The sequence below is a fragment of the Lepidochelys olivacea genome (assembly GCF_965140295.1).
Source record: "Lepidochelys olivacea isolate rLepOli2 genome assembly, chromosome: 3".
Classification (NCBI taxonomy): domain Eukaryota; kingdom Metazoa; phylum Chordata; order Testudines; family Cheloniidae; genus Lepidochelys; species Lepidochelys olivacea.
In genome coordinates this window covers 85,785,308-85,796,949 of record NC_140413.1, presented here as the reverse complement: position 1 = coordinate 85,796,949, position 11,642 = coordinate 85,785,308, and the positions used below count along the sequence as shown (strand labels likewise).

At 43.1% G+C, this 11,642-nt stretch overlaps 2 protein-coding genes across 2 annotated transcripts in view; both read left to right on the top strand.

Moving 5' to 3' along the window:
* The window catches only part of CDK19 (cyclin dependent kinase 19), a 217,847-nt gene that overhangs the window by 50,719 nt on the left and 155,486 nt on the right, over positions 1–11,642 (top strand).
* Positions 6,807–8,599, top strand: LOC311517880 (uncharacterized protein). The gene is made up of 2 exons (XM_084623123.1): positions 6,807–7,567; positions 8,004–8,599. Exons 1-2 carry the CDS (start codon positions 7,051–7,053, stop codon positions 8,483–8,485), a joined length of 999 nt encoding a protein of 332 aa, XP_084479249.1. The 5' UTR covers positions 6,807–7,050; the 3' UTR covers positions 8,486–8,599.

Here is an 11,642-nt window from a genome sequence, read left to right as displayed (position 1 = left end):
AAGGTAGAGTTTGGCCATTAGATGTTTTTTGAGACTGAAAATAACTGTGCATTAGGGTTAAAGTACTTGTTAGGGGAATAAAATTTTGTAATGCAATGCCTGCTGCATCACTGTAAAAGAGATGCACTTGCTTGATCTAATATATTTGAATGCTGACATCATGGTCAGTGCTTACAAATATAAGATGTATGCCTCTGGCTTTTTATACTCTAGCATGCTAACACAAAAATAAGCTGTTCAAACACACACAGTATCATGTGACAATAGAAGCTCATGGTGGTCAGGAATTGAAGAGGCCACTGACTTCTGTTTAGCATAATATACATGGTAATTTTGTGTAGTCTAAGGAGGTTTAGCAGCTAAAAGTACTGTTCTTTAAAGTGCCTGTCACTAGTAAATTAAGGTAGTTCACTGTGGAGATTATAGGTAGTTGCAGTGCTGTCCAATTACAATTAAAATAATCTACCCCTATGACCTGCCTGCTAGAATTTCTGCCTTTGCGGGAATAACAGTTGTTTTCTAATATCAGTGCTAGAATGTGTTTAATTAGCATACAGTCAATCTTCTGACAACAGTGAGACTTTTATCATCTCTGCATTTCTACTCTATTAGTTTTAAATTGTGTTAATATTTTGTGGGGGAGGGTTCAGTTCTCACATGTGTAACTTTTCCTTCTCTATGAGGCCATATGGCCATACTAGTGTCTATTTAATAACTTCTTTATGCTGATATGGAGATATGTCAGCATCATAGTCTTGCTTTTTCTTTTTTTGAAATGGTCTAACTTGGTTCAAGAGCTCAAGACAACCTAGAAAAACGACACAACTATTACATAAGGATTTTAATTCTACAGTAAAAAAGTGTGGCTTTTGCTTTTTTTATTTTGGCTGCCTCAGCAGATGACTTATTCATCTCCAGAACATTTCTCACAAATTCCATAGTAAAACTCCTGTGGCTGAGATGGCATGGCAAACTACTGCTGGCCTCAGTAAAATTCAAGGTTGGCAAACACTGAGTAACCTTAGGGAAGATGATGGATGAGGTAGCTGAAACAGAAAAAAGTACTCTTCCTTTTATCAAATAAGATAGACTAAAGGGGGGACTGTGGGGCACACTTCATAACTTCTGTGGGTCAAGCTCAGTGCACACACCAGGGGCTCCTTGTATTCATGCATTCCACCCCACAAGCTCCTTATGTGACACTCTCCCAAGCCTCTCTGTTTCAGGGACTCTCTCTAACTCCCCAGTCTCCCCTTACAGGTTTCTTGTGTGCCTCCTGATTCCCTCCTCCCACTACAGCAGGGTGGCCCATTCTCCCCACCAAACCAGGGGCTCTCTTCCCCCTTCCTAACCCATCCCCCACCCACCAGGGTTGCCCATTCTCCCCACCATACTAGGGATTGTCTTACCTGTCCACCATTTGCCCCATCATACTAGGGGTCTGTGTCTCTCTTCCCACATCCCTCCAAAGGATACCTAACCTTCTCTTCCTTCCTTATTGAATGGTGGTGTGGGTGTCTGATGCCTTCCCTTGCCCAACTGGAGCAGGCTTCCAGGAGGCAAGATATGAGGAAGGAATGAAAGTAGTCTCCTTCTCTGTCCTCTTCCTCTGACTGCCCAAGGGGGCTGTGCATCCACCCCACAGCTCCAAGCAGGGAGAGCAATTATTTCTCTTTTGATCATTCAGAGATCAGGGTGTGAACATGTTAAATTCTATTGGGAGGGTGAAGGGGATATTGTTCTGAGGGAAGGTATTAATGGGTTGCCATCAACAGGTGACTGTGGCTGAGAGTGTGTCTTGTTTTCCCTTTTTCAATATTATTATCCTCCAAATCGATAGACTACTGATGTGAATATTCCCTGAAATTTTGGAATTGATTGGACAAAGTGTTCAAAAGCTACTGTGTGACAGACAAAGATTCCATCAAATTGAATGTATGGCCTCACAAATTCAGCCAAAAATGTACTTCAAAACCTGCAGTACAGGGTTTGCTTATACAAACCTATGAAGTCCTACAGAAGAGAGATTGGACTGGTAGAGACGTCTCTATAGGTGGCAATGGAGAGAGTGAATTCAGAGGGAGTGAGTGTCTATGTAAGAAAAGGAAATTAGTCCTCAAATTTAAACCCAGGTTATAGTATAAGAGCTCATTAACTTCCTTTCCGATATTTGTATTGCAAGTGGGAAGACTACACATTTCTCTTGAAAAGCTCAACATTAAATAGGTGAGTCTAAAGGATTCAGATGTATGAGGCCATATTAAGACTACTGTGTGGATAGTTCTTTTGGCATCCATAATACAAATTTCAGAGGAATGATCAGGATGGATGCTAGTCTCCAAATATTTGGGGCTCATCTTCATATGTGGCTCCATTCAATGAGGTTGCATATAGGAAAGGCACATGTGGTGCAAACAACCTGATTGGCTGAGTGTTCAGGATAGCTGACAACCCATCTTTTTTCTGTTTGACCATATTATACCTGAGCTAAACTTGAGGTTCCAGGAATTTATCACTGTATTAAGAGGTAATTCAGCTGTCCACAGGTTCAGAACCATTATATACAGAAGACATTGCACAAGATGGGAGGATATCAGATTAGCTTTGTGATCTAGAGGCTGCCTTTTTCTGTCTAGGAGAAATGCAAAGACCACTATCTTTCTCCAGAGAGATTATGGATCAGTTTATCAGTCCCTTGTTAGGACTTGGCAAATCGTTTTTGTGCCTTGCCTTTCTTCCTTTACCTCTATTTATGTTCCCTGTCCATAGAAAGGAAAGGACTCATATCACTGATTGTGTCAAATAGGTAATGATTCCTAGAGTTAGTGGAGGTGATTGTATCCCATCTTTCAACTTTTGGACAACATCAGCTGAAGCAGGACTCCATAGTTCATTCAAGCTTGTTGTATTCATATTGTAATTTAGATTCTGTTGGCGATCATAAGAACAGCCATCCTTGGCCAGACCAATGGTCCTCTAGTCCAGTATCCTGTCTCTCACAGCAGCTAGTGCCAGATGCTTCAGAGGAAATGAACAGAACACGGCAATTTCAAGTGATCCATCCCCTGCCATCCAGTCCTAGCTTCTAGCAGTCAGAGGTTTCGAGAAACCCAGAGCATGGGATTGCATTCCTGACCATCTTGGCTAATAACCATTGATGGACCTATTTTCCATTAAATTATCTAATACTTTCTTGAACCCAGTTATATTTTTTTTGGCCTTTACAACATCCCTTGTTGATGAGTTCTGCTGGTAGACTGTGCATTGTGCGAAGAAGTGCTTCCATATGTTTGCTTTAAACCTGCTGCCTATCATTTTTAGCAGGTAACCTCTAGGGCAGGGGTTCTCAAACTGGGGGTCGGGACCCCTCAGGGGTGGTGAGGTTATTAAATGGGGGTCACGAGCTGTCAGCCTCCAACCCAAACCCCGCTTTGCCTCCAGCATTTATAATAGTGTTAAATATATTAAAAAGTGTTTTTAATTTATAAGGGGGGGTCACACTCAGAGGCTTGCTATGTGAAATGGGTGTACAAAAGTTTGAGAACCACTGCTCTAGTTCTTGTGTTATGTCAAGGGGTAAATAACACTTCCCTATTCACTTTCTCAATACTGTTAATAATTTTAGAAACCTCTATCATATCCCCTCTTAATAGTCTTTTTTCTATGAACAGTCTGTCTTTTTAATCTCTCTTCATGGAAGCTGTTCCATACTCCTAATCATTTTCATTGCCCTTCTCTGCACCTTTTCCAATTATAATGAATTTTTTTTTGAGATAAGGTGAACAGAACTGCATGGAGTATTCAAGGTGTGGGCATACTATGGGTTTATATAGTGTCATTATAATATTTTCTGTTTTATCTGTCCCTTTCCTAATGGTTCCTAACATTCTGTTACCTTTTTTAGACTGCTGCTGCTTATTGAGTAGATTTTTGCAGGGAACTGTTCATAATGATTCCAAGATCTTGCCTGAGTGGTGATAACTGATTTAGACCCCATCATTTTGTAAGTATAGTTGGGATTATTTTTTCCAATGTGCATTACTTTGCACTTACTAATACTGAATTTCATGTGTCAATTTGTCGCCCAGTTACCCAGTTTTGTGAGATCCCTTTGTAATGCTTCACAGTCAGATTTGGACTTAACTGAATAATTTTGTACAGTCTGTAAATTTTGCCACCTCTCTGTTCACCCATTTTTCAGATAATTTATGAGTATGTTGAACAGCTCATGTCCCTGTAGAAATCCTTGGGGGATCCCTCTGTTTACCTCTCTTCAGTGTGAAAACTGACCATTTATTCCTACCCTCATTTCCTGAATTTTAACTAATTACTGATCTGTGAGTGACCCTTCCCTCTTATCCTGTGACTCCTTACTTTGCTTTAGAAGCATTGAAGAGGGAACCTTGTCAAAGGCTTTCTGAAAGTCCCCGTACATTATATCCACTAGGTCACCGTTGTGCACATGCTTGTTGACTCCCTCAGAGAATGCTAATAGATTGGTGAGGCATGATTTTCCTTTATAAAAGCCGTGTTTGATTCTTCCCCAACATATCATGGTAATCTATGTGTCTCATAATTTTGTTCTTTATTGTAGTTTCAACCAATTTGCCTTGTACTGAAGTTAAGATTACTGGCCTGTAATTGCCAGTATCGCCTCTGGAACGCTCTTAAAATTAGCATTATATTAGCCAATCATCTGGTGTATAGGCTGATTTAAGTGCTATGTTACATACAACAGTTAGTAGTTCTGGACTTTCCTATTTGAATTCCTTCAGAACTCTTGTGTGAATACAGTACCATCAGATTCTGGTGATTTACTACTGTTTAATTTATCAGTTTGTTCCAAAACCACTTCTATTGGCATATCATTCTGGGACAGTTCCTCAGATTTGTCACCTAAAAAGAATGGCTTGGGTTTGGGGATCACCTCCATATCTTCTGCAGTGAAGACTGATGCATAGAATTCAGTTAGCTTCTCTGCAATGGCCTTGTCTTCCTGGAGTCCTTTAGCACTTGAATTGCAGTGGGCCCACTGACTGTTTGGCAGGGTTCCTTCTTCTGATGTACTTAAAAAAAAAATTCTGTGTGGTTCTCTTGCTAATTGCTCTTCAAATTCTTTTTTTTTTGGTCTATCTAATTAGACTTTTACACTTGACTTGCCAGCGTTTATGCTCCTTACAAGAATTTGACTTCCAATTTTTATAGGATGCTTTTTCGCCTCTAACTTCCTCTTTTACTCTGCTGTTCAGCCAGGGTGAGATAAGGTGGGTGAGGTAATACTGTTTTATTGGATCACCTTCAGTTGGTAAGAGAGACAAGCTTTCTAGCCACACAGAGCTCTTCTTCAGGTCTGGGAAAGGAATGCTGAGCATCAGAGCTAAACACAAGTTGGAACAGACTGGTTAGCATAAGTAGTTAGTATATATTCTAAGGACCATTCTAGATAGAGTGGCCCATTAACACTCTGCAGTCATAGGACAAAAAGAGGTGATTAGCGGGTTACCAATTTATTATAAAAAGAAAAGGAGGACTTGTGGCACCTTAGAGACTAAGCCATAAATCCAGTGTGTGTCTTCAGTTCATGATTTTCAGTGTCTACCAGAGTTATGAATTTAAGCTCTTTGGCTTGTCTTTTGAATGTGTTGTGCAGGTTTCCTTTGAGGATGAGGACTGATAGGTCAGAAATAGAGTGACTGCTGTGTTAAAAGTGTTCATGCACAGGTAAATTACACAGAGCTGAAGAAGAGCTCTGTGTAAGCTTGAAAGTTTGTGTCTCTCATCAGCAGAAGTTGGTCCAGTAAAAGATATTACGTCACTTACCTTGTCTATCTAATATCCTGTGACCAACACGGCTACAACAACTGCATATTTACACATACTTTGAGTGTTTTGTACATAAGCACTTGTGCTACTTTTCAGTATTTGGTTGCTTGCCTTCATGTGTTATACTTAAATAGGACTTTTTAAAATTTGATTGTTCCTCAGTACCTCCTACCTGTATTTTACCAACTTTTTCCCTGTCTTTACTAGGATATAGAGTTCCCCCTTCAACAAATCTTAAGAACTATTGTATAATCAAAACACTTATTTTGTAACCTTTATAAATGCCATGAACTTGGTTCAAGGCTTATTTTTTCTTTGCTCTGTATAATGTAACTAGATATAGTGGATTTAGTTCTAAATTTCACTGAATTTCTTTGTAGGGGAAAATAAATTGAATAAAATTTAAGTTTTTAGATCAGTGGTCTTTTCAGGATAGAGAAGTGAGCTATTCCTTTTTGAACTAGTTGTATTGCTCTAATTTAGTCACAAATATTTTGTTATGTCTGCACTAGTGATGAGTCTTCTGAATTGCCTTTGTGTCAGTATTAAGACTAGGGTTCAAAACCATTTCAGTTGGTTCCTGGCAAAGCTCTCAGAAGCAGCAAATTTTGGTTGTCTTCAAAAGGCTGTCCATGTACTGTGGGACGCTAGTGGGAGGACTAGTTGAACCATTTCAAGTTACCTCTGTCCATATGGACATTTACATGGTACAAAGTGAAATTGTTTGGATTATAACATTAATTTAGCTTTACTGAATGCTAATCCAAGCAGACTGTAGCATTCATGTACATCACTTGGAGTGGAGGCACAAGATGTGTTATAATATGCCAGAGAGACAAAATGGTTCTGAGGATAAGCAATGTCTTAGTCCTGGTCTACACTACAAGTTTAGGTCGAATTTAGCAGTGTTAGATCGATTTAACCCTGCACTCGTCCACATGATGAAGCCATTTTTGTCGACCTAAAGGGCTCTTAAAATCGATTTCTGTACTCCTCCCCGATGAGGGGATTAGCTGAAATCGACATCCCCAGGTTGAATTTGGGGTAGTGTGGATGTAATTTGACGGTATTGGCCTTCGGGAGCTATCCCAGAGTGCTCCATTGTGACCACTCTGGACAGCACTTTCAATTCAGATGCACTAGCCAGGTACGCAGGAAAAGCCCCTGGAACTTTTGAATTTCATTTCCTGTTTGGCCAGCGTGGCGAGCTCATCAGCACAGGTGACCATGCAGTCCCAGAATCGCAAAAGAACTCCAGCATGGACCGAACGGGACGTACTGGATCTGATCACTGTATGGGGAGATGAATCCGTGCTATCAGAACTCCATTCCAAAAGACAAAATGCCAATATATTTGCCAAAATCTCCAGGGGCATGATGGACAGAGGCTACAACGGGGACCCGCAGCAGTGCCACGTGAAAATTAAGGAGCTCAGGCAAGCCTACCAAAAAACCAAAGAGGCAAACGGCCGCTTCTATGATGAGCTAGATGCATGGAAGTCTAGGGAGCTTCCTTACTACTACCCCACCCCTGTCCATGGACACCTGCAAGGGAGGGAGTCTCACGCAACAGGCATGAGGATTTTGGGGATGAGGAAGATGAGGAGGAGGATAGCACACAGCAGGCAAGCGGAGAAACCATTCTCCCCGACTGCCAGGAACTGTTTTATCACCTTGGAGCCAATACCCTCCCAAACCTCCCAAGGTGGGCTCCTGGACCATGAAGCCAGAGAAGGTACCTCTGGTGAGTGTACCTTTGTAAATATAATACATGGTTTAAAAGCAAGCATGTTTAATGATTAATTTGCCCTAAAGACTGGGGATGCATTCTTGGCCAGTACAGCCCCTTCTTTTAAATGGCCAACCCAATGGGTGCTTGGTATGGGAAAGAAGGGCGCTGCTGTTTGAAACCATTCCCACATGTTATGAAGGTTGAAGAAGCCGAAAGACAGTGGCTTACCATGGCTGCCTGCAAGCCGAATTCTGTTGCCCGGCCCTGCGTGTGTGATCTCTCACACCAAACTGGCAGGCCCTCAATATAAGAGGCAAAATGTGACCTTATATCAAAAGCATATGTGCTACGTAATGTTAACAGCTTGGTTCACCATGAAAGAGTCTACCCATTGTTCTCTAAAATGTGTCTTTTTTAAATACTACTCTCCCTTTTTTTCCTCCCGCAGCTGCAAATGTTTCAACGCTCCCCCTATCATCTCCGTCCCAGAGGCTAGCACAGATAAGAAGGCGAAAAAAAAGCACTCGCGATGAAATATTCTCTGAGCTCATGCAGTCCTCCTGCACTGAAAGAGCTCCGCAGAATGTATGGAGGCAAACAATGTCCAAGTCCAGGAAAGCAGAAAATGAATGCGACGACAGGAGGGACGAGCAAGATGAGAGGTGGTGGCAGCGCAATGAGAGGAGGCAGGATAAAATGCTGAGGCTACTGGGGGATCAAACTGATATGCTCCGGCGTCTGGTGGAGCTGCAGGAAAGGCAGCAGGCGCACAAACCGCCGCTGCAGCCTCTGTGTAACCGCCTGCCCTTCTCCTCAAGTTCCATAGCCTCCTCACCCAGACGCCCAAGAATGCAGGCGGGGGAGGCTCCAGGCACCCAACCACTCCACCCCAGAGGGCTACCCAAGCAACAGAAAGCTGGCATTCAATAAGTTTTGAAGTGCAGTGTGGCCTTATCCTTCCTTCCTCCCCTCATCCACCACCCCACCCGGTGCTTCCCTCCTCCCTCAACCCTCCCAGGCTACCTTGGGAGTTATCCCCCTATTTGTGTGATGAATTAATAAAGAATGCATGATTTTGAAACAACAATGATTTTATTGCCTCTGCAAGCAGTGATCGAAGGGGGGGAGGGCGGTTGGCTTATAGGGAAGTAGAGTGAACCAAGGGGGCAGGTTTTCATCAAGGAGAAACAAACAGAACTGTCACACTGTAGCCTGGCCAGTCATGAAACTGGTTTTCAAAGCTTCTCTGATGCGCAGCGTGCCCTGCTGTGCTCTTCTAATTTCCCTGATGTCTGGCTGCATGTAATCAGTGGCCAGGTGATTTGCCTCAACCTCCCAGCCCACCATAAACTTCTCCCCCTTACTCTCACAGATAGTGTGGAGCACACAGCAAGCAGCAATAACAATGGGAATATTGGTTTCGCTGAGGTCTAACCGAGCCAGTAAACTGCGCCAGCATGCTTTTAAATGTCCAAATGCACATTCTACCACCATTCTGCACTTGCTCAGCCTGTAGTTGAACAGCTCCTGACTACTATCCAGGCTGCCTATGTATGGCTTCATGAGCCATGGCATTAAGGGATAGGCTGGGTCCCCAAGGATAACTATAGGCATTTCAACATCCCCAACAGTTATTTTCTGGTCTGGGAAGTAAGTATCTTCCTGCAGCTGTTCAAACAGACCAGAGTTCCTGAAGATGCAAGCGTCATGTATCTTTCCCGGCCATCCCACGTTGATGTCGGTGAAACGTCCCTTGTGGTCCACCAGTGCTTGCAGCACCATTGAAAAGTACCCCTTGTAGTCTATGTACTGGCTGCCTTGGTGGTCCAGTCCCAAGATAGGGATATGCATTCTGTCTCTCGCCTCACCACAGTTAGGGAATCCCATTGCAGCAAAGCCATCCACTATGACCTGCACATTCCTTGTCACTATCCTTGATAGCAGCAGCATTGCATTGTCTACTTGGATCACAGCAGCCCCCACAGTAGATTTACCCACTCCAAATTGATTCCCGACTGACCGGTAGCTGTCTAGCGTTGCAAGCTTCCAGAGGGCTATCGCCACTCTCTTGTGAACTGTGAGGGCAGCTCTCATCTTGGTATTCTCGTGCTTCAGGGCAGGGGAAAGCAAGTCACAAAGTTCTATGAAAGTGCCCTTACGCGTGCAAAAGTTTCTCAGCCACTGGGAATTGTCCCAGACCCGCAACACTATACGGTCCCACCAGTCTGTGCTTGTTTCCCAGGCCCAGAATCAGCATTCCATGGCATGAGCCCATTGCCACCAGGATGTCCAAATTGCCATGGCCCGTGCTTTGAGAGAAATCTGTGTCCATGTCCTCATCGCCGCGCTGCTGTCGCCTCTTTGCCTGCTTTTGCAGGTTCTGGTTCTGCACATACTGCAGAATAATGTGCAAGGTGTTTACAATGCTCATAACTGCCACAGTGATCTGAGTGGGCTCCATGCTTGCCATGAGCAGGAGAGCAGAGTTGCAGCGGAAGCGGTGGCTAAAGACGGATGCCACGAGAATAGATTTTTATAGAGAATGACGAGAGGACCTGCAAGGTGGATTTATGAGAGCAGAGTTTCACTGGAAGCGATGGAGGACGACGGTTAGCACCGCACACATTTCCTGAGGAAGAACACACGTATGTGGGAGCCTATGACAGACAACATGGAGAAATTCGCTATTGAGACAATAGCAGTGGAGCAGAGTTGCAGCAGAAGCGGTGTATGATGATGGTTAGCAGCACCCAGGAGGACCAGAACGGATCCTTGAGCTGCAGGAGAGCAGAGTTGCAGTGGAAGCGGTGGATGACGATGGTTAGCAGACCTACTGCACCGTCTGCTGCCAGCAGCACCCAGGACACAACAGCGATGGTGTTGGTGAGCTGAGCTGAGCGGGCTGCACGCTTGCTGTGGTATGGTGTCTGCGCAGAAAAAAGGCGCGAAACGAGTGTCTGCCATTGCTCTCATGGAGGGAGGGGCGACTAACGACATGTACCCAAAAGCACCCGTGACAATGTTTTTGCCCTATCAGGCATTGGGAGCTTAATCCAGAATTCCAGTGGGTGGCGGAGATGGCGGGAACTGTGGGATAGCTACCCACAGTGCACTGCTCCATAAGTTGATGCTAGCCATGGTGGTGAGGACACATTCCGCCGAGTAAATGCGCTTAGTGTGGACATCCGCAATCGACTGTATAAAATCGATTTCTAAAAATCGACTTCTATAATATCGACCTAATTTTGTAGTATAGACATACCCTTAGAGTCCATGTGGTCTGTTTGATTAAATATGAAACTAATAAATTCTGGCTGTTCTACTCCAGGCTGTACCAATAACTCGTGGTCACCTGATCTCTTTCTGCATTTTAGAAATGTGGAATAAATTTACCTTATGAGAGTGAGGATTAATTATTCAATGTTAAAATATTTTTAAGACATAAAGTGTTACGTAGGTACCATATCCTTAATGTTTAAGACACAATTACAAACTGTCTTTTATAACTTACATGACTGTTTATTAATTAGTAATCTTTAACCAAAACAGAGGACTTACATCCATATCCAAGGTTTCAGAGTAGCAGCCGTGTTAGTCTGTATCTGCAAAAAGAAAAGGAGGACTTGTGGCACCTTAGAGACTAACAAATTTGTATGAGCATAAGCTTTCGTGAGCTACAGCTCACTTCATTGGATGCATTCAGTGGAAAATAAATTTTAGTCTCTAAGGTGCCCCAAGTCCTCCTTTTTTTTTTTTAATCCATATCCAAGCCTTCCCTTTTGTCCTGGATCTTAGATTTCAACAGCACTTTGCAATATTTGCTGTGATGTGGAAGGTAACTTTCTACTTCTATTCCACCTGCTTTTTTAGACCATAGTTTAAATAAAGTGAGACATTAACCCCCCCCCCCCCACACACACACATACTTCAAAATCTACCATGTATCCCTTGAAATGAAACACTTTTGCAGTAGCAATTTCTGTAGCAATTCCTTTTGAATGTGAAAATAGAATGTTTGTGTTTATGGAAACTTTGAAACTCCACTCCCTATTTCAGTAGCTGGAGGTAGTGAAATAACTATATATTA

Excerpts from the sequence above, each read along its gene's own strand:
- LOC311517880 (XM_084623123.1), top strand. The coding sequence starts at position 7,051 with ATGCAGTCCCAGAATCGCAAAAGAACTCCAGCATGGACCGAACGGGAC. Across the intron at positions 7,568-8,003 it reads AGCCAGAGAAGGTACCTCTG|CTGCAAATGTTTCAACGCTC; the intron begins GTGAGTGTACCT and ends TTCCTCCCGCAG.